This window comes from Arvicola amphibius, chromosome 12 (genome assembly GCF_903992535.2).
Source record: "Arvicola amphibius chromosome 12, mArvAmp1.2, whole genome shotgun sequence".
NCBI lineage: Eukaryota > Metazoa > Chordata > Mammalia > Rodentia > Cricetidae > Arvicola > Arvicola amphibius.
In genome coordinates, this window is record NC_052058.2 from 62,978,606 (window position 1) to 63,002,903 (window position 24,298).

Sequence of the window (24,298 nt, forward strand, 5' to 3'; positions counted from 1 at the left end):
CTAAATCACCTCCAGCAACATCTCCCTCCCAACTCCATTTCCTCCTTTTTAAAACCTCATTAAATCCAATGAGTGCCATTCAAAGCTCATGAGTGTAGGGCCACCCGCTGTAGCATGGGCCACCTCCCAGGGGCCACTTCCCTGAAGAAAACTGGCAATCTCTACTTTCACAGTCCTCAGCTGACAGATATCCTCACCTAGGCACAGGCCATGGTGAGCGCCTGTCTCCACAATGGGATGGTAACATTTTGGGCAGACAATCACAGCTATCTGAGACTTTATGAGTGCCCAGAAGACAGTTGGGCAGCATTCCTTCTCAGTCTTTTGATGCTACAGTCTTTACCCTCTCTCCCCTTCCTCAATGTTCTCTAAGCTTTGCAGGAAGGAAAGGGTTATGTGGTTGTTCTTTTGGTTTTTTTTTTAAAGGCAGTTGTCTCTGTAGCCCAAGTTAGCCATGGGTTCATTCATGGTAATCCTCCTCTTCCTGCTTCCCATGTAGAATTATAAGTATAAGCCATAATACCCAGCTCAGCATTTTGTTCCAGTAACTGAAGAAGAGCAGTACAAGCACTTGCTGTCTATGACCAACCAAGAGGGCTGTATCACATGCATAGCCCAGAACCAAAAAGTAATAGTCCACGTCCATAAGATGTTTAGAGTCCTGTGAAGAGACCGACAAGACTAACGGCCTGAGCTCCCATTCGGCCATGTGTAAATGCTGTAGTGCTCCAGGGAAGAGTCTTTCAAACTGTGACAGTGGCAACAGAACAGAAATGAGGATTCTGGGAAAGCTCTGTAGGATGACTTAGAGGTAACTGGGAACAGGATGATCTATATTCAAAACTCTGTTTTCCCCACCCCATATCTTGTAGCTACCCCAGGACATTGCCTGTCCAGAAATCCATCTTCTACAACACTTAGCTCTATCTGTGTTACAGATATAGACTCCAGTGGCCCAAGCTAAGCTGCTGGGGTTTTTATTAGATTCTAGATCCGTTTGTCATAGGCTGAGCCTTTCTCCATCTGTGTTAGGGTTCTATTAAATATATATGGGGTGCAGCAAGACTACTGTCTATTCTAATATATATATATCTATATATATACATATATACACACATATATATACATATATATGTATATATTTATATATCGCTGTTCAGGTGTTTCCTTCATACTAATTTATTCAGCTCACCCATTCATTGGTTTCACAACTTCCCTGTACCCAAGTTTCATAAACTTGTACTTTATGCACATTATGCCTGGATCTGGGACAACTGTGGATTTCCCCATAGATGTGAAGAGATTCTTCACTTCCTCACTTGAGACTGATCCCTGTCAGAGACTCATGTATGAGTGAGATGTGTGTGGGGGGTCTCTGTCTGTGTGTAGGAAAAAGAGAGATATCATGAGATGAAGAGATACAGAGAGAAAAAATACAGAAATACAGAGCCATATATATATATATATATATATATATATATATATATATATATATATATGAGAGAGAGAGGGGGGGAGAGACAGAGAGAGAGAGAGAGAGAGAGAGAGAGAGAGAGAGAGAGAGAGAGAGAGGGAACACACCTTAGCTTCATGTACTCTGATGTGCATGGGACTTGAATTTAACAATTCCTATGAATTTAGGGACTGGCAAGAAAAAAAAACCTAATCAACATCCATTTCCTGCCAACCCTTCACCAAGCATGGACTGTTCAGAAGTACATATTTCCACAAGTCTTCTACCATGGCTTCCCCACCCACTCCCTACAAAACTGAAGTTGAAATGTAATTACCTTTGTGATGGTTATACGCGGTGGGGTCTTTAGAAGTGTTTAGCTCAGTGGTTCTCACCCTTCCTAAAACTGTGACACATTAATACAGTCCCTCATGCTGTGGTAGCCCCCAACCATAAAACCATTTTCATTCCTACTCCATAGTTGTAATTTTTCTACTCTGTTGAACCATAATGTAAATATTTGTAGAGACAGAGGTTTGCCAAGGGGGTCGAGACCCATGGGTTGAGAACCACTGGCTTAGATCATGAAGGTCATTTATGTTCTTATAGGAATGGGTAAGTTATCGTAAGAAGAGTTTTTATAAATAGGATTTGGCTTTGCTTTTCTCTCTGAAGCATATGTGGTCACTTGTCCTTCTCTTTGATACAGTATATAGTCTCACTCCAGATGCTAGCATATGTTTTTAGATTTCTCAGTTCCAGAACTAAAAACACCTTCCATGGTTTACTAATGGCCTAGTCTATGGTATTCAGTCAAGGTAGTAGGAAACTGACTTAGAACAGAACAGGCATTGATATCCCAAACATTTGAAATAAGGGACTTTGGACACAGACAATGTAAAAGCACAGATGAATTTTGACGACTATGCTTGCCTGCTTGCAACATTATAGGAGTGATTCTGATGAATGAGGACTCATAAGATGAAAGTTGTAGTAAAGTCTATTGGAGGTCACTCAATAGTTGTGACTGGATTGTTGATTGAGACAGTGAAGGTCATTCTTATGAGATGTGCACTAGTCCTGAAGAGACAGAAATGCATGGGTGGCTCACACTATGACAGCCTACTCTTTTTAGGTCATAGTCAGTCAGAAAAACCAGCAAGACTCCTTTCCTTACTACCTGACCACCTCCCAACAGTTCCTGCCTCCTAAAGGTTTCACTACTTCAGTGCTGCAACCGTGGGGTAAAATTCCAAGCACATGAGCCTCTGTGGAGTCAACTACATCCAAAGAGAACAAGGTTTCTGCAGGGGGCTGGTGGTGAGCTATTGAACAATGGAGTGAAGGCCATCTTTGCAAAGAACTTGAGAAAGCTGTGCTTATGTCCCAGATGAAACTTTATGGAAAGCAGAACTTAGGAGTGATAAACCAGGATAACTGGTTCTCGGGCATTTAACCTGCTACTTTAACATGGTTACTTTAGCCACATACAGTGAGATCAAGAACAGAGAGATGTTTTAAAGATGAATAATTAAAATGTAATCAGATTAGTAAAATTTGGAACCTGACTTGCTATAGTTTTAAACAAAATGTTTGGGAGAAAATACTGGTGCTGAAAACCTGCCCCCAAATAAAGGAAGACCATTGGACAAAGAGATTAAAGCACTGAGCCCCCACCCCCCACCCCAGATCTAGATAGACCTAACAGGCCTACAGATCTAGAAGTATAGAATGATTGTTGGAGAAAAGATCTAGATATCTTCTATGGGTTCAATGCCTGAAGCCTCCTGGGGCCTGTGCTCTCCAATCTGGCACTGTGCTCCTAAGCCACAGCTTCACTGACCCCAGGTACCAACTGGCCTGTATCACTCTGGCTGTTGATCTAGAATGTAGAACTGGCAAACCTTGGCAAAGTATGCATGTTCATAGGTCTTTAGGCTCCCAGAATGTAAGAGCAAGAGGAACATAGTTATCCCAGGTAAGATCCAAAGCATGCTGACAGGGAAGATGCCCTGACAAACACTTGCCAAATAAGTAGAACCACTGCAAGGAGCTCCTGTATAGTGAAACTGTTGAGATGGGACTAGACTCAAACCCCCAGAATGGTAAAGATACCAGCATGAAATGCCAGCCTAGGAGAGCCACAGAAATGAGATTCCAACCCTGGAGAAGTAGGGCTTAGACAGAAAGGTGGAACAGTGAGAAGGTGGGGAGTCAAGTCCAGGGTGTCCTGTCATAAAACATGGCGTTAAAGGACACCTTTCTGCTCTAAGATTTAATGTTTTCCCTGTTAGGTTTCAGGATTCCTTGGAACCAGTTACCCCCATTTTCTTGTGTATTGCTTTCTTTTGGAACAGAAATGCCAACTCTGTTCCTATCCTGCCACTGAATTTGGTAAGCAGAAAATTTGAAATCATGGGCTCACAGCCAGAAGGAATGTGCTTCAGGATGAATAATACTTATGCTTTATCTACATTTAGCTTAAAGGAAACTCTGCACTTTGGACTTTGAACTTTATGTTGGGATGAATTGAGAATTTGGGGCTATCAGATGAAATTAATCTATTTGTGGATAAGAAAAACACAAGTTTGGGAAGACCAGGTATGGCATACTGTGGTTTAGAATTCATACTGAAACTTCATCAACATTTTAACAGAATTGAGTCTATCTACCTAAACATATTTGATTTATGTATGAGTATTATACAGGAAATGGATAACATCTCTAGAGGAGTGGTTCTCAGCCTTCCTTTAATACAGTTTCTCATGTTGTGGTGACCATATCATCATCTTCATTGCTACTTCACAACTAATTTTACTACTGTTATGGATCATAGTGTAAATATCTGTGTTTTCTGACGGTCTTAGGTGACCTCTGTGAAAGGGTTGGTTGATTCCCCAAGGGGGTCACGACCCATAGGTTGAGAAGCACTGCTCTGTAGCCAGCTTCCTGTAAAAGTGATTTGGTTTATCTGTGCTATCTTATTTGTAGTTGCCTCCTCTGCTCATTTAAAAATGTAATGTATAATTAAGAAATATAGGTTAATAGATAATCATCTATAATAGTCAAACTTGTAGTTATGTTAGTTCGATTTTCTAGATGTATAGAGATATATTTCAGATGGATAGGCATTCTTCATCTCTCTCAAAGGCTACAGAATATGGCATTTAAAATATTTAAGAACTTAGGACTTTCATGACAGTGAGACACATCTGCTCCTGGCAGCATAAATCTACTTCAAGAAGAAGATGGGCATAGAAGAGGCTCCTTATGGAGTTTGTTAGCCATCTGGGCAAGAAACTGCTCTTGCATGAACTGCTTCATGGTATGTTGTAAAAACTGGATATGCAGAACCCACAGAGAAATGACTGTTGAACTTGCCTAAAGTTGAGATGATCCTTTAGGTTTCCTGCTTCATGAAAGAGTCTGCGAGACATTCTGCAGAATACAGAAGAAAATGGCTGGCAAACTGCCAATAAAGGCAGACCTGTCTTTGAAATTTCCTGCTTCCTGGATACTATGAGCCTGTGGGTTGAAGACTGGATGCTCCAATGGTACAGAAGAACTTTGGGTGACTGTCCAGGCAGAAAGATATCTCTGTCAATTCTAGAGTTTTGGAAGGTGTTTACAATTCACTTCCTGTTTACTTAGGTAATATTATATCCTTCTGGAGTCTTTGATGGAGTGAAGAATTTATAGTTATAGTTTTCTTTAGTTATGATAAAAGATAAAGTAGATATAAATATTGTAACTGTAATTCTTGCTAGAATTTTACTATGTTAAAGCCTTCCTTTTTGTTTAAAGAGAACAGGGGAAATGGTGTGGGAGGTCTTTCTATCTATGTGTTGCTTTGATTGGTTAATGAATAAAGAAACTGCCTTGGCCTGTTGATAGGACAGAACTTAGGTAGGTGGGGAAGATGGGACTGAATGCTGGGAGAAAGAAGGGTCTAGTCAGAAGATACCATGGATCTGCTGCCAGAGACAGATGTGCTGGAATTTTACTGGTAGGCCACGACCTCATGGTGATACACAGACTAATAGAAATGGGTTAAATTAAGATATAAGAGTTAGCCACTAAGAAGTTAGAGTGAATGGGCCAAGCAGTGATTTAATTAATATAAATTCTGTGTGGTTATTTCGGTTCTGTGCAGCCAGGACAAACAAGAGGGCCCCCCTCCAACACTCAGTAAAGAATGTGATAGCAAACACCACACAGTTATAAAAAGGAAAATTATATAACCCTGAACTTGCAGTTTTGTATAGCAGAGGCATGGGGAGGTAGACACACAAATCATTATAGTTGCCAGATTATTGTAATTATCATTTGAAACCAATAATACAGATATTAATGTGAATAGTAGAATAACAAGAGAGGGAGATGCCTTCTTTAAGACTGGATAGCATTGGTGAACATTGAGGAAAAAGACTAAATAGCATTGGTGAGGAAAGGGCCATTTCAATATAGACTTAAATGATAATAAGATGCTTGGGTATCCAGATGGAGAGAAATAAGAGAAGACTCCCAAAACGCTACACATCTGCCGACAGAAGTAGTAAAGGCATGGACATAGCATGGGACATAAACAGCTTCTGCAAAAGACGTGCTGCCACAGCATCTGAGGCAGAGAGTGATTGGAGTAGAAAGGATGGAGAGCTTGACAGAGGCTTGGACAGAGAAAGCTGTAACTCATCTTTGACAGCTTCACGTTTCTATAGAGACAACTGATAAATTTGAGGCAGAGTGTAAAATGGGTAGGTCTTTATGATAAATCTTTTTTGGCACCTGCAGATGAAGGACATGGGGAATAATTAAGGAGGTGGGAACCAGATAACAGCCTGTCAAATGACACATGGAGTGAAAAAGTTCCCTCCTGGACAGCTGTGGTCATATAGATCAGCCTATACACACATGTGAGAGATCCATGGCATAAACACATGGGATTAAGGGTGTTCTCCATGTTATAAACTTAGGGTGGGCATTCCAGACACCTGGACTCTATGCCAGTCTCTTTCTCTTAAGAATTCTATGATAGAGTAAGAGTGGGGTAGGTTGTCTTGATTCAAGCCCTCAGATATCAGCACTGAAATCTAATGCCCAAATTTGCGAAGAAATTTAAAACATCATCTTAGAAAAGTAATTGGGTTAAGCATCATTTTATTCACATTAGTCAAAGGGTTTAAAAGGGGTTTAAGAAATGGGAAGTTAGAAATAAAAATGCTCTCTAGGTCCCCAACAAATAAAAAATAAAACTCAGTCATAGGAAAAAAAGAACCAAAACAACAGTAACCAAACAAATAAAAAATAAAAAAGAATAACACCATAAACAAGAACAACCAAAACAACAACAAAGCTAAAACCAAAAAGCAGACTAGGATCCTACTAATCCTTTCTCTCTCTCTCTCTCTCTCTCTCTCTCTCTCTCTCTCTCTCTCTCTCTCTCTCTCTCTCTCTCTCACTCTGTGTGTGTGTGTGTGTATGAGAGAGAGAGAGAGAGAGAGGTTGTTTTCCAGCATCACAGTTTATAGTGATTATTAATCGCATTTTCAGTATCTACATCTTCAGAAACATTCCTTTTTCTTGTTAACCCCTATCTCCCAGTGCTTTAGGTTACCAATTCAAACTCCAGCCAAGCCCTACTTTTTATATTCCAGGCCATTGTCAATTTAATTTCTAAACTTGTTGAAGATAGCAAGAATGGGGAAAAATTCTGAGATAGCATCATCAACCTTCTCTCTGAGCTGCAGTTCAAAGGATTTGTGATTCAGGGCCCAGAAAACAGTAGACTTAATGCATGTGTAGGCTCCTCTCTTCCCCCTCCCCACCCAATGCGCTGGTGCACAAGGGTGCAGCAGGGGGTTCTGGGAAACAGAGTCTTTGATGATGTACCTTCCCTGCTGTGAAGACTAATGACTTCAAAGAGGGCATCTGACTTGCTTGGGGCTTCCATGGAACATATGACTGCAGAATAATTAGGCAAGAGGCCCACATTTAGGATATTGTGTCCAACAACACCCTCCCCTGCCCAGTGCAAAGCACAATTTGGGCAAGAATGATACAAGGCTTTTGAAGAATAGGAGTGTCTTTGAGGCTAGCAGAGGGGAAAAAAAAGTTAAAAAACCAAACTAAATTAAACCCAGGCTGCCCATGGACTGTTAAACAGTAGCTGGAATTCAAAGGTTTTGAACAGTGGAAGCAAGGCCTCTCTTTTGTAAAAACCATTTCCCTAGCAAGTGTTGTATCTGTTGCTAGCCAATGCCCTTCATTCTGAAAAGAAGAGCCATCTAAGTTTATTGTCACTGGTGTTACCAACTATCCACAGGGGTCATACACATTTGCCTTCCAGGATTCTGACATTTACGGTCAGCTTTCGGGTTCTGCAACCTGAAAAGAATTTCATCTGTACTGAACCATCACAGACTCTTCTTCCTCCTCGTTGTTTCCTAATCAACACAAGCAGAGAACTGCTGGCTGAGTGTTTACAATGTATTTAGTTATTATAAGTAAGATAGTTTTAGTTTAAAGAATACAAGAAGATGTACATAGGGCAAAGGCAAATGCTATAGGGGCATAAGCCTTCTTGGATTTTGAGTATGGGAGTGGTTACTGGAGCCAGTTATCTGTGAATACTAAGTGATGACGTCACTTCTAACTGGGCCTCTGTGAAATAGTTACTATTAATGACTCTAATTCATAGGAGAGGAAGTGGAGAGGCAGAGAGCTTTAGGATTTCCTCAAGGGAAGAAAGTAGTTAATAAGAGGTAGAGCCAGGAATTGGACCCAGATGATCGGTAGAATCTTAATTCTTATCTTTTGGCTCAGTTTTATATAGATTAAAGCTTCCTGTCTCTGAAATGAACTAGATCACAGAGGGCTTCTGGATCTAGTTCATTAAAGGATGGGTAGCAAAGAAGAAATCCCTAGTAGAAGTGATGTGTTACAAGGAAAGTCAAGACAGACCTTCCTTCATAAACATCTGTCCTGTGAGGCTATGTCTCATATATTAGAAATCTCACTAGATACCATTAATTTTTTATTGAACACCCATTGAGTATAGCTGAGAAAGAGTTTCCAAAGTAGGCCTTTGTTCCAAAAGCCATATTAACAGGACATCAAGACAAGAGAGCACAGGACACAGAGTGACACAAGAACGACACAAGCCTGGATCAAACAAATATGGAGGTAGCTTCCAGCTGCAGATCTGGGAAGGTTTTATGGTAGAGCAGTTATCTGAGCTGGCCTTGGAAAACAAGTGAAAGTGTGTGACCACGTGGTTCCCTAGGGCCGCAAAGGATGCTGGGCCTGCTTTGGGAAGAGCTGCTGAGCGAAACCTATCTGGATGTTTCCATGGTGGTCATAGTCATTCTCAGGCCTCACAGAGAGCCTGAGGCCAGACTTCCAAGGTCATCCCACCTCCTTCCACTCCTGTCGTGGGATTTCATGCTAGTTATGTGTCCCCTTGTGTCCCAGATTCCTCACTCGTGAAACTTGCTGAGGTATTAGTGCGCATAGTCTTTCAGCATTTACCCATAATGCCTGTGACCACGGAAGCGCTTAGTAAACATGGCCTGTTACCCTAAACCCGGTGTCAGGCATAAATGACTAGAATAGTTCATCCCTTGGAAGGCTGCACCTGACACAGGGTCTCCCTTCCTTGCTTGTAGGGACTGTGGGGCACTGCAATTTCTTCAAATGTACTTTGTTGACATCTGGAGCAGCTTAATTCTTTGTGTTAAAGTCCACCTTTCCATCAGGTTAACCACCCCCCCCCCCGCCCCAATCCAAACACTCTCAGGACCTAGCAGGGAAACCCCAGTTGGTGGCCTGAAGCCTAGACAAAGAGCTGCAGGCAATGAAGAAATGCTGAGAAATGGGCTCCTCCTGGGAAGAGTCCGTCTATTGGTTATCCAATACCAACTGTCAGTCCTAAAAACATATACATGTAAGTAATATTTTACGAACTGTAATATATATTTAGGAATAGATGTCCATAAGCTACATATATACCTGTTAAAACAAAAAGAAGCTATGAATTTCATGAATTTGAGAGAGACCAAGGTGGGAGGTCACAGAGAAGGGATTGGATAAGAAAGGAAAGGTGGGATACTGTAATTATAATATAATTTCAAAGAATAAAAATTATAGTTAAAAAAGAAACTAAAAAATATACTGCTAACTAACTGATTTGTTTTAAAGCAAGTGCACGTCTATAATCTCATCACAGGTGATGTAGAGACAGGCAGATTTCCTGATGCTCACCAGCTGGACCTAGCCTAGCAGAATTAGTGAACTTCAGCTTCAGTGAGAGACTGAGTAAAAAAATAAATAAGGTAGAGAATGAGGAAAATACTTGATGTAGAACTCTGGCCTCCACAAACACATGTTCTCTCTCTGTCTCTCTGTCTCTCTGTCTCTCTGTCTCTCTCTCTCTCTCTCTCTCTCTCTTACACACACACACACACACACACACACACACACACACACATGGAGGAAGAGAGAGAATAGTTGGAAGATGTAGGCATTTTGAGAGGGAAAAGTCAGGAAGCAGTTATCTGTACACAATGATCTGGAACACCAGAAAAATTAAGATCCAGTCAGCCCACACCTGACAACGTTATTTGTTCTCAGGCACCCACCCTATACTGTACAAAAGTTCAGCATATTTTTGTAATCTACATCAAGCTACCACAGGAATTGGCTGTGAAGCACAGAAGGAAGGAAGTGCATCCCTTTTCATTATAAAGGACAAAACTGACCGAACAGGTGAAAGTCACATGGAAATGCATTTTTATTCAGCCCAAAGATCTGTTTAAAAATCCATATTACAACAATAGAATGAGCTGCCTCATCAAATACCATTGTGCCCGTCACTAATAATGTTCAAACAGTGGTGGGAAGCCCATCTGCTACAAAGACCGCTGGAGGGATGTTTATACAGAGTGGAACACTGGATAATATGACCTTGAGGGGGGCTTCTGACTCGAAGTTTCTGCATTTGTCAGTGATCCAGCTGATACACTCCTGCTCTTGTCCCTAAAATTAGATACGTGACTCACCACTTCCATGAGGGAAGCTAAAATTTAATAAGGTCTTATATAAGACCTGTAGCTACCTTTAGAAAACAGAGGTCTGATTATGTCTTTCCCAAACCACATGAAAACTTGATAATACTAACTCGGTCACTGTCTTGGCCCAGGGAGGACTTTGTACGATGGGCACACTTTTCATTTATTTAGCAAATATTGACTAAGTTCCTCCTGTGCTCCTGGCAATATGTTAGGATATGACAATGCAATGATACATGAGAAAATATTTTTCCCATTGTGTAATTTACACTCTAGTGGTAGATTTGGCTAGCCTCACTTGCCAATTTGACATTAAATTAGCATCATTTGGTGAAAGGTCATAGAAGGACAAAATAGGTCACAACTAATGCTAACCAAGATTGGAGGACAGTCACTGTATGTTTCTCTAGAATTTATGTATTTATGAAGATCACTAAGGGCAACATATCTTATTTGGGTTTTCTCAATAATACTTATGATAACTTTATTAAATTGATACTATTATTTTATTGTGAGTGACAATGAAATCAAGGCTCATAAAAGTCATAAAATTAGCCAAAAGCCAAGGTCTTTTAAGTACAAGAAAGACTTGAGCCTATGTCTGTCAGACTCTGCTTCTTCCATTATATTACACTTTCTCCCATAAAGGTTAAATATGAACAGGTGTGAGCTGCAGATGAGGCTCAGGGGTAGGCACTTGCCTAGCATGCAAGAGGTTCTGAGTTCAATTCCCAGCACATAAAGTAAAATAATAAAATGGGTGGGTAAATATTAACTGAAGTAGGTAGGATGTATGCAGTTTGCTGACTAACAGGAAATAGCCTAAGCAAAACTGAGTTGAGTCTGTTAAGAATATCCAAAAGAGAAAACTGGGCATGTCCCAGATGGCCTGGTCCCTAGGTCAGGTAGCATGGGTAAAATGGGTAAGCCTGTCTTTCAGAAGTGAACAACACATTACTCATCCATGACTTCTTGGGCAAGGGCTATGAACATTGCCCATAGCAAAGACCTGTCCCAGTATTCCATTCAACCTCCTTTGTGTCAGGAGGCAGGCAACTGTGGACCTCTGGATGGAGTCCTGCTATAGGTGGCACATGCCCTCTGCTAAGATGAGTCACTGTAGCTGGATGCTGGCCATGATTTTGCACTAACAATAGCACAAAAATACTCAGCAACAAATGTCCCCACAGACAGTCACAGCCTAGGGCCCCTCAGTATATATCTAGCTAAAGAGCCATTTTACCTGAATTGGACAGAAGCCAACAGCACTTACTGTGCTTAGGCCTCCAGCAAGGTCCCTCTAGTGACTTGTTATCCTCTGTAGGATGTTATGTCATTCTGAAAGAGTCTCAACTCAGAACACAGACTTACTGTTTGAAACTCGTCTCAACTCTTGAAGTCTCTGTCTTTGGAAATCTAAAGCTAAATTTCAGCCTCGTCCCTGCTTTCATCTTAAGACTGTTGGGAACGACTGCCCTTGAAGTCTTTGACCAAAAAAAGTCTTCTGTAGGAAATGTGGTTTTATATTCTTGCTTGTGAAATGTAGACAAAAACCTTAGCTTAAAGTTTTGAAGGAAGAATTAAATCTCCTCTACTAGTGTGTTAGTAATGGATGGGCAACGTCACATGATCTAGTATGACCTAGGAGATGAACATATAACTGAAGACCTCGCTGACTGAGGTGGGAAGGCAATCTTGAATGACGCTGGTGCCATCCCATGGACCGGGGTCCCAAGATGCATTAAAAATAAGAAAGCTAGCTGAGAACTAGTATTTATTTCTCTCTGCCTTCCACCTGTGGGTGCTATGTGACCAGTAACCTTATGCTTTGACATTTCCACTGTAAGAAACCATACTTTCCAATGGTGAATCAGAGTAAAAATGGAGTTGCCACCACTACAAGAAAAGCAACAAATACAAGTACTTAGAAGGGTGGCTGCCAGGATCATGTGGAGGCCACTTGGTTACGAGGAGTGTGATCATCACAAGTGTGGCTCCTGTACCTGCAAGGGCAGAGGACACAATAGCAGGCATGTGGAAGTAGGTTCACTGGTCACATCAACTCAGCTTCCCAGAGTTGACAAAGGCGTCCCCTCTGGTGACTGTCTCACAGTAGAGAACTCCGACTCCTCTTTCAAGCCAGTACTTTCCCATGGTTATAGAGAAAAGAGGACCTGCTGTACATCAGCAAGGGTGGGCAGATGACGTCATGCTAAGAACGGATGACGTCATGCTAAGAACCAGTGCCTGGAAGCCCCACGGGAGACTTGCGACTTTAGAGCTAATTGGGCTGATGTAACCTCAGGTTTTGTGCAGCGGTGTGTGGATTCATTTCACAGTCCTCTACAACGGAAGTCCGGGGACTCCAGAATGCCAAGGCCTTAAGTCCAAAAGCCAAGCACAAGTGGCAAGCTTGGCACTGGCTGCATCTCCTCAAGTCAACATATTAATCCCAGTGAGGAAAACCTTGTGGAAAGGTTTGGAAACTAGGGGTTGTGGGAGGTTTGTTTGTATTGTTGCTCTGAGCTCACCAATGGAGTTAAACCTTGATTTCTTACTTATTAATAAAAGAATAAAAGTCACCACTATAACTAGATGGGAGGGTGACTACCCGGGAGGGGAAAGGGGATTTCAGTGATTGAACTCCTCTGTGATATGATGAAAACAACAGGAATGTGGGAATGAGTGTTCAAGGTGTTCTGTTCATCTCTCAGTGATGCTGACCAATGGACTACTGAGTTCCAAACAATAATACACACACATATACACACTTTTTGGAGTGTGTGTGTGTGTGTGTGTGTGTGTGTGTGTTTACTGGTTTACTGCAGTGGCTAAAATTTTAGGGATTTTAGGTGACCTGGATTTTTTTTTTTGCTGCTTTTTTTTTCTTTTTGCTACTTTTTTAGAGTTTTTTTTCCTGCCATATGCACTTCTTTTATATGAAGCAAAACAAAAGATTCAGCACAAAACTAGCTATGCTGTGACAAAATGTTTACCTTCTATTTTTTGAAATTATATATACCATTTAAAGCTTAGAAAAATGATTATAGCATGAACGGCTGAGCAAGAATCTAAACTACTTGTCTAGGAAGAATAAACCTTAAGATTACTTTTATGGAAATTGCTTTCACGGAAATTGTAGGTGGTATAAATATCACTAATTGCCCATCTCTTAAGAAACATTTAAGTAGGACTTTTGTTAAGATATGTATCACACACACACACACACACACACACACACACAGAGTTTATTTATTTCTATCTTGAGAATGTTTGTGCGTGAGTGTAAGTATGTGGTGTATATACAAAACTGCGTGCAGGTGTTCATGGAGGCCAGAGAATGTTTGTGTTCTGCTCTGTCATTCTCTGTCTTATTTCTTTGAAATTGGTCTCTCACTGAACCTGGAGATTGTATGACAGCCAGTAAGCCCCAAGGGTACTGATTGTATCCTCTACAGTGCCAAACACACATGGCCCTGCCCAGGTGCCTTGTGAGAGCTGGATTTGAACTCAGGTCCTTGTACTTGCTAAGAAAGTGCTCTTACCCACTAAGCCATCTCTCCAGCCTCTCATGGTGATACAGTTTAAAAAAAAAAAACTCTTCAGCACGATAGTCTTACATGCAATAAATGATAAGAACTAATTAGCATTGCATGAAGAATTGTTCAGCATTTGAGGAAGTGAAGAAGTATTACACTAAATGTTATAGTGACTGTGTAAGACGTTACTTGCTGTTATTATACTGACTTGCAGAGGTGTGTGTACTAAAAACTTGGCCTGAATGCTAGACTCAAAAACCATTTATTTCTTCTAGCCCACTATAACAGGGTAAAACTGAGACCATTCCATTAGACATCAAGACTTATGGAAAAGTCTGAGAAAAAGAGCACACTGCAGGGATAGTTGTAGAAGTCTGCTGAGTCTCTTCACTGCTTTTTGTGATTATAAAGGTTAGGCACACTCTTTGTTAAACTATGAGAAAGAACAAAGAATATGCAGATGGAAGGAGGTGGCAGCAAGAACTTTTGATGCACCGAAAATGAAATTGGAAGAAATAGACACAAATGGTAATGGCGGTTTTCTCTAAGCATAAGATAATGAGTGAATTTCTTTTTCTATTGATTAAAAAAAAAAAGATAAATAGCTCAAATCCCCAAAGGGAAGAAAAATCACAGCATTCACCCGCCTGGTACTCTGAAACTGGAACCCGTGGAAACAGAGGGCTCAGGGAGCATTTTTAGTGGAAAACATCCATGCATTCAATAGAATATATGAATTCAGGACACTCTCTGGAAAGCATAGGCAAGACATAAAACATTCATTTCTATAAAATTGAAACAATTTATCTTCCATTCTTGAGCAGATGGGAGGGTAAATTGAGGTTGATTTTTTTTCACCCTGGTGGTCATGTTGGAGGAAATATGAGTATTCCCGCCTCCAGCACTGTTTAAAATAAGTCTCATGGTGCCTTGACTGGACTCGGCAGAGACAGAAGTCTGGTAGAGTGTCACCCCTCCTGTGGGGGTAGGCAGCACTGTAGGTGGACGCCTGTCACTCAAATGGGGAGAGCTGGCAATGAAGATGAGTTTGCTTGCCTAGGGAAGGGAAATGAATACAAGCAAGTCTGCCACCCACCTAGCACTAATAACCGACTCTCGGAATATTACACACTTTTCATTCCTCTCTCTTAAATATTTATCCAATTGATTTATCTCCACTAGTCGGTTGTTGCTGTACAGCTCGGCCACCAATTATGTGGTCTAAGATAAGTTGTTTCACTTATTGGGGCTCTCCATTTCCCAATCAGCAAATGAAAACAACTTTTTAGTCACTATTCTACAAACACACTCTTCTGTTCTCTGGAAAAGCGTGGACTATTGAGAAGAGGATGTCCCTATTCACCAGAGGGCCTGGAAGATGCTTGCCCAGGAAGTTTTCTTAAGTTTGGCTGTGCTTCGCTGTCTTTTGAGGGAATGTATCAAAACTACATACTCAGAGGCTGAGGAGACAGCCCAGTTGATAAAGCATGGCCTTGCAAACTGAGGGATCTGAGTTTGACTCCCAGAAGCCACATGAAAACATTAGCTGTCACAGCTCCTGCTTCTAGTTTCAGCACTTGGAGAACAGAGACCGGAGGATTCCTGGAGTTTGTTTGCCGGCCATTCAGTTTAGCCTAGTTGGAAGGCTCCAGGCCAATATGGGATCCTGCCTCAAAGAAGTGGTACAGTATTCTTGGAGATGGCATCCTAGGTTGTCCTCTGGTCTCCACATACAAAAGCATGTGCAGCCATATTTCTACACACACACACACACACACACACACACACACGCACACGCACACACACACGCACGCACACACACACACACACACACACACGGACACACACAGGCACATACACACACCCTACATCCCTGCTAAAAACCAAACCAAAACAACAACAGAGATATTCTATAGACTCAGGACCGTCTTCAAGACCAATGAAATTGAAATCACCAAATGGAGAAGTCAGAATGGGGTTCCAAAATGATACATGAGTAGGTGCTCCATGGACTGCACAGGTGTATAGGAGCCACTCACTTGACCACACCTTACTCTTAGGTCATCTATAAGTGACCAAGAGGGTTATAAGTGTTGTTTCTAAGAAGGGAGTCAAGGGTTTTATCCGAAATGACCCGAGAGTCAGCAGTAGTTTACAAGGGGCCTTTGTGCAGATTAGACGCACATACTGTTTGTCACAGAGGGGTCATGCCCTGAAAAGTCTGTCTGCAGAGGACAAAGGACCTCTCTAAACTCAGGTGACTGACCAAATAGTTTTCATGAAAATTGGTCAAATAAAAGGTGTTTTCACTTGAGAAAATCCTTAAGAGTGAGGTCCCGAGTTTCCAAAGCCATCTGGTGCTTGGGGGAAGATGCCGACTAAGCCATAAAGAAGATTCTGGCATCGATGGCCAGTTTCAAGTTCTGGCTTGCTCATTCAGGGAGGGGTGGCCTGCGGATTTCCAGTGGAATCAGGTTGCAGGCAGTTTCTGACGAGAAGGGACCAGGGGATTTCGGCTTCATTCCAAGAGCTTCCCTCTGCTATTCTAGCTCTGAAATGAGGAGGGAATGACAGCAGCAGTGCTGTGACTCCTGGAGGAAGAAGGGCAGACAGAGGCAAGTGATAAGGCAAAGCCAAACAAAAACAGAAGGGGAGGGAAAAAAGAAAAACAAATAAATGGTCAACTAAATTAATTGAAACCTTTGTTAGGAATTAGTGACAACGGTTAGAGATGGGGGCGAGGAGCTAATGGGAAAATAATCCCATTTGGGAATGGCATGCCAGTGACAGGAACTGGGCACAGACAATGAGGTCTGGACTGAAGGGCAGAAGGGGGGCACTGAAGATAAGGCAGCAGCTGGTGGCCGTGCTGTGTGTTTTATCTGTAGGGTTGGGGGAAGGTAAATGACCTCGGTGACATAGAAATAAGCAAGGGAGTGGGGTAAAAAAGACCAGATGGTGGGCTAGAAATAGGTTCCCCAAGTTCAGGAAATGTTATGTTATCAGGGTCTATAACGCTTATCTAAGTCTTTCCCAAAGAGTTTCATAGCTGATCAAAGAAATTCAGACAGAGCCCCAAACCCAAGAAGGACTTACAGCTACACAGTGGCCTCTAGCCTAGCTGTGAAGAGGGTTTTACAAACTGTTTAGGACATGGCAAACTGAGGGCATGAGTGCCTGGGTTCAACTCCCAAGAACCTATGTCAAAGGCTGGCCTTAAAGGGAGCATATCTCTAATCCCGGCTTCAGAGAAGTGGAGACAGGTGGATGGATCCCCAGGATTTGCTGGCCAACCAGTGGGTGACCTCCAGTGACAGGCCCCCATCTCAAACAATAATGTGGAGAAGCAATTAAGGAAGAAACTTAAAGTGAATCTTTGGCCTTCTAGTGAAAGTACATACATGTGTATATGCATATACAATGTATTCATGCAAGTATACACACACACACACACAGGATTTTGTGGCTTTTTATGGGACACTGATTTATATCAGATTGAATTTCCTGTCTAAGAAGTAACCACTGGATAAATAAAAATAAAGACATTGCAGAAACAGAAGAACGTAAGCACTTGGGACAATGACGAGGCCATCTCAAGGCAGTGTGGACCATATATGAGTGACTGAGTCAGTATCGGAGGATGTCCTGTGAGAGGTGGCATCTCGCTGGGCAGCCATGGGGAGAGGAGCACTCTGCCACCAGGGTCATGCCTGACAACAGCTTTTAAATCCTCGGGAAAACACCTGCTCATTTCTCTCAGCAGGCCTCGCCCCACCTCATGAGTTATCACTCTGTTTTTACCCTTCAGCATTAAAGCCCAATGCTAGTTTATATTTCTCTATTGGAGAATCTCCTTGGTGTTGCCCTCTGCAGCTGAGATGCCAGAATAAGTAATCAGACTATTATTTACCAGTAATCTCCAAAAGCATGAATTTAATCTAATTGTGGTGTTCTGAAAGATGTATCTAGAGGCCCTTGAGTACACTTTTAATTTAACAAAAAGCCATTATTATGGTCTTTCTTAATAACTCCAAAGTATCTAAATAAATTTGGGTGTCTCTTTTCTCCTCTGATATTCTCATGTAAATCAATCTCTCCTGCTTCCTCCACCCTCATTTATTGTTTTCATTTCTCGTCTGTGAACATTTTCAATTTGTCTTTGCCGTCCTGGAAAACAACTATCAAATGCAGACTCTAAGAGGCGCTGGCTGTGTCATGCAGCCACAGTTATGAGAGGGCAAGGAGTTACCTGGAAAATTCCCACAGGAAAGATAAAAGACACAGTAAATATGCACTAGTTAGGACACTTCAACCCGGGGTTCTCTCCCTGGTGGTGACTGATACAGAGTGTTATCACAGGAATGCTTGATTTTGTTGCAAGCATCAAAGGCCAAGGATGTAACCTCAAACACTACATGTTTCTTGAATAAACCATTGGAAATCTGTCATCCACAACTTTGCTTACGTAGTCCTGAATTTTTATTTTTAGTGAAAAATTTCTTCTTATGCAATGAATTCTACGATCCTATCCTCTTTCACCTGGACCTCTTCACCTTTGCAAGCTATAGCAGCCTACTTTACTGAGCAGATCAATACATGAACGTCCCAATTTACTTGCTATTTCCTGGGCATTGCTGGCAGGACTGAGATACCAGGATTTTGCAATGCAAGTCATCAATAGACGTTAGACATAGGCTTTTTCTAATTCTTAGATATTCTTTTCTGTTTGTCTTTGGGACAGTTTCGGGAATATATTTTTCTTGAAGAATCTAGATAAATAAAATGCAGACGATATCAATAGGTTTTAAGCTTGTGTATTTGTGTATGTGTGTGTGAGTGTGTGTGTGTACACAATTATTTGAGTTCATTATAAAGGGTTCTCAAATTACTTGTGTATGAAGAGGATACACAACTTCTTTAAGGACCTACCCTCTATTAACAGGTCTAGGATCCTGTAAATGGGTTTTAGTGCCTGAAGCTTCAGTAAGCAAGACCTCTTTTGAGAGCTAACTCTTACCTATTTTAGCTTTCTCTCCTGGCCATGTGCAAGACACTTTTAAACTAAATGGAGCTACTTTCTCTACCAGTCCTGGAAATTCAAGCTCTTCGTGTCCCTACCTATCAAATAGAACAGTTAAAATGTCTGGCTTCTCCATGAAACTCTATTCCAGTTTAATAGAATACCTTCAACCTTACCTAAGTCACCCCTTAAGGATGTTCTCATTGACCTTTACTCAAAGTCTTTCTTTTGGTAGGTCTTGGAACTCATTGCAATTGTTCAGTATATGCCCATTTTCCTGGGTGGACTGTTAGTTCCCCCAGAACATACACTCCACCTTGTTCCTAGGCAGACCTGAAGAGTAATGAAGTGAACACTTGCTGAAAACATGATTAAACTGAAGAGTAAATGATAGAACACAGAGACAAGAGGACCATTCTAGAAACAAATTGTCATTCATGCACACATACACACTGTACTATCATATGGACACTACATATTTACACACATACACACACACACACACAGAGAGAGATACACACACACACACACACACACACACACACACACAACTGTATGAATTAGAGGCAGCCTGCAGCTGTATAAAGTTTCAGATGCAACTTCTCTGCTTTACAGAAGCATCCATTTGTAACTATTTGTACGAATGTCCTTTATCGACATTCTTCCTTGTCTCAAAGGCACAAATGCCTTTCTGCCACTTTTCCCTGGCATATCAACCTTAATTTCTCACTAAAGACTATTACCAGACCTGGATTTGGTTTCTCTGCCTAGAATGAACCTATTTCAGTCTTAACGTAGGTCCTATCAGAATGTTTGCAGGGAAATATCAGTACCTCTTATATTGGCTACTCACCTTCACTGTCTAGAACATTAAATAAAAATTCCAGGAAAATAAGCTTTATCATTGATTTTTTTCCCATAGTGCCCCAATATGTATCATTATTTGGAAATCTGTCAGTTTTCAACTCAAGTGGCATCCTTTATATTCAAACCAATCTCAAATAATTTTTAGAAAATCATCTAAAGAAACACGGCATTAGTTCGGTACCCTGATTTAAATCATGATGCATGGCATCTTCTACTGTTCACTTATCTTCTTATTTCAGGAGAAAAAAAATGCATCCATTTGTCTCGCATTGTTTTATAAATTTAACTCAAGCTGCTTATCACTTCTGTTCCAATGTCCTCAAGATACTCACTCCTCTCTTTCCTCCTAATAGTTATTCTATGATTTTATTAGTGTCCACAGTGAGACCTCATAGACAGTGAAGATCATAGAATAATGGAAATTAGAGATGGAAATGACAGATTAGGTGTCTTTGTCTATTTCCTGGGGCTAATGTTCTTGTCAGTCTGCAGCTCAGTGCTTTAGTCTGTCTTGTTCCAAATGACACCAGTGCTGGGACCTCTACCATTTCCCCCGGGGCTCTTGTCTGCATCCTAAGACTGTCTCCACATCCAGCCACGGGGGATAACAAAGGCTTTGCAATTACCAAGTGAAGTCAGGCCCATCCTCACACTCTATGTCTGCCAGGCTAGGGATGGGGAGGCTTGAGCGATTAACCACCAAATCCAATCACTGCAGAGGGCTAGGCTGGATCATTTAGAGCAAACGTGAAATGATATTTTGTAGTTGTTTTCTTCAGTGGCAAGATTGCAGGCTATGAGATAGAGAGGTGGTTATCCATCACCTTTTACAACATTTTACTCGGTAAGAATTGTGGTCAGCTGAGATACTCAGCCCTCACATAAGCTAAAGGGCTGGCTCCACAGCAACTGTGCCAACCACTCAGCAGTGATGAGAGTCAGGAAGCAATGAAAAATTTAAATAGTGACTGTCGTTCTATATTCATACCTGACTTGACATGTATTAGCCAAGTCCTCTACTCTCTCACCAAACATGTTCCTCTAAAATCCTGTGGGATTGCTTATCTGCTGAGAGCACAGATTCCATTCCCATCAAGCCATTCTTTGTTATTCTCACTAACACAAGAATATGTTGACTTCCCTAGCTTTTCTGACCTATGACTCAGATTTCCTTTTCCTAACTTCACTGACTCTTGTTCTTATCCCTCAACTTCAACCAATTCCAGAACATTTGGCCTCTTCCATGTCTATGGGCATCTATCAAACCTTGACTAGTCATTGGCTGGCTAAGTCATCGGAGCTGAGTTCTTCTCTCCCCTTGTCATAAATCAATCGCTTGGGCTCCTCAATCACTTTTATTGCTCTTCTCCAAACGCTCACCCATTTGTCACCATATTTATTGCTTTGAAAGTCAGAACTACGCAGGCAAGTCTAGGTTTGGTTCATCAGAATCACATAGAAGGGGTTGATCATGGACCCAGGAGTGAGAGTCTCTATGGGAATGTCAGCAATGGCATTGGTTAATTTTTTTTCACGTTGTCAGGCTGCAAACACAGAATTTTCAGTCTAGGAAATCACTTACCAACAAGTTTTGCCTCGATTTCCTTCTGATTCTCCCTAGTCCACTGATTGCTATTAATAGTTAGCATTTATTGATCCTTCCCACCATTTACCAAGTGCAGAAAGCAAACTCTCAGAATTCAAGAGACAAAAATTCCTTTTAAAAGTGACAATGCAAGACATACACTGGTGATGGCTCTCTAATGATATATGTTTACTTAATTTCATTGTATCATAGACTTAAAACCTATTAACTTGGTAAATTTATGACATGTATGTTTTATTACAATAAAACAGTCAAAATATAAATAATAATAATAATAGGCAATAGATAAAGTAGCTACTTTCCCTCAGCCACATGTAGTTGCAAGAACGTAAAAGTCATACAAAGAAATGGCAACTAAGGATCAGGCACAAATACTCTTCGTCAGCACAGAGCACTTCCTGAGTCTCATACATCACACCTGCTGACAGTGCTGGCAGCAACATGTTTTGAGGCCTGTTAGTCTCTCAAAGGACTCATCAAGCTCCAAGAGAGCTACGGCAGAATCTGTATGGCTTCACGTGTTTCCAACAAAATCACCAGCTAAGTTCTGCCTGTGGAATTCTCGTGGATGGAGGTGGAGTGGAAAGCAAGAGAAAGGCAGCTTCATTTTCAGATCCCAGCTGGAGGCTGCAGGGCTGCCAGTCAGAGAGGCAGCATCTCCTGACTCATAAATGGAGGAATATATGGCATGGACGTCATCGGCGTGACATGGCTATGGAAAGGCACCGCGACATTTTTACTACAGACTGTTCAGAATTCAAGCACCCATGGAGTCTACTTCTTGTCCACAGTTACTCCCATCGTGCCTGCGAGAGAATGCAGTGACATAGAAATTACCGACTTGCTGTCTCACTTACCCCTGGTTTGTTCCCCACTCGTTCCGAATGCAAAGATGCTTGTGGACAGGATCCTTCATGTAACCTTCGTAGCACAGACATTCCCCTTAGCATCAGGGTAGGAAAAAAAGAGAAACACACGCCAATCAGCTACTGTGTCGATGCTTGAGAAAGTCAATGTGAAATGATCAGATTAATTTCCCGACTTCGTTAATAGCGTAAGTGATACAATACAGCCCACTGTGTCACGCATGCCCCTCACCACTGCCCTCATGAACGAGTCTCCCCATTTTCCAACGCATGATGATTTTAAAACACTTGTGTGAAGGCGCTGCATGCACAAAGACCATCACGTCTTTGAGGAAGGGGACATTTTATTTTTGTCTTCTTAATAACACAGCAATCAGCAAGTGATGGGTACATGTTTAAAGTCTCCACATGTGAAGTCTTTCTAAGAATCTGAAACTTAAGTATTGTTACTATATTATGCTGATAAGGAAAGCCAAACTTTGGACAAGGTATGAGACTTGTAAGCCTCTTAAAATGATAGTACTTGAACTTATGACGATGTCACTTGAGATACTGTCATCATGCCATGCTTTGAGTCCATAGAGCTGCCATGGCATTTAAAGGAGGTTGCAATTTTTCTCTTCTGTTTTGATAGGAACTACATTTTCTAGTGAAAAATGCCTAGGTATCTTTTGAAGGTAGTAGACAAGTATCACCTGCACCCTGCATAGCTCAGCATCTTCCTGCTCTCCCTCATCATTAGTTTTATAAGAATTTTTTGTTGTTGTTATTGTTGTTGTTAGTTTTATTTTTGCATACCAAGAGGTCCAATAAGCTTCTGGAATTGCATACAAGATTACCTTTCTGTGGGTTCCACCCTTCCCAAGGCAGGGTTGCAAGACGTTCATCCAGTTAAGATGCAAATGTTGAGACCTCCCAAAGGATTGGCACCCATAGCTCTGTTGAGTACCAGTCCTGAAGACAGCAGCCATTGTTTCCTGATGTGACTCATTTTGTAAAATTTGCTACTTATCTCTGAGCCACTGTGATTTGTTACACTAAAGCATTTGCTTTAATCTTCTAATGACTGATTATTTAATTTATAACCAGTGAAATAACGAAGTGTGATTTTCTGAAATTAGTAAATAACAAATTTACAAAGGTACCAAGTCCTGAGGAGACAATATACATACAGCTTATTTATCTCTCAAGGAAGAGAAACAAGATGGATATAAATAGAATAATAGCTTTAAATGCTATTTCCTCTTTATGAAGATAAAACTTAATAAAAATGGAGAGAATATATCTGATATTAGAGGATAAGAGTCTGAACAGTGTGACCAAGATAATTTTCACTTAAAATTTTAGCTCATGCATTTTGAGATTTACCTAGAAGCTATTGCCTCCCAGGGCCTCTATAGCAAATAATAGTTACTTAACCCCCATCACCAAAACACTCTCTGGTGGACTAGTGAAAACGGGTAACTTCTTAATTTTAGATAAATCTAAGGAGTATTAGAGATCAGTACATTGTTTCATGTACAGCACATTCTGACTTTAGTATCACAGGCTATTTTGGAACCTACTGACCCACTTTGGGTCCAAATTTATTACCTTCACTAGTAATGGGTTATAGTTACAAAGGACCATGGAGATTAATGTGAAACATCAGAAAATATGGCTAGTGATAAAAATCTGCCAACAATGTCCACCTTTTGATAAAAGGAAAGAAAAATAAGATTTAAAAAGCAGCTACTAGGGCAAAGTAATAGGAGAATCAGACTTTATACCTTAAGAATTTTAAAGAAAGCACAAACTCCAAACTACAAAGTATACAGGGCAATATAATCTCCTCAAACAGGTAGGCTTTTCATAGGTACTGTGGGCATTAACGGCTTGTCCT

The 24,298-nt window shown here is 41.1% G+C and overlaps 1 protein-coding gene across 2 annotated transcripts in view; it reads right to left on the minus strand.

Moving 5' to 3' along the window:
• The window catches only part of Astn1 (astrotactin 1), a 324,573-nt gene that overhangs the window by 129,071 nt on the left and 171,204 nt on the right, over positions 1-24,298 (minus strand). For both annotated transcript variants that reach the window (XM_038349589.1, XM_038349588.1), the window contains exon 8: positions 22,408-22,492. In XM_038349589.1, the coding sequence (XP_038205517.1) occupies positions 22,408-22,492 (85 nt within the window). The remainder of the gene's footprint in view (positions 1-22,407; positions 22,493-24,298) is intronic.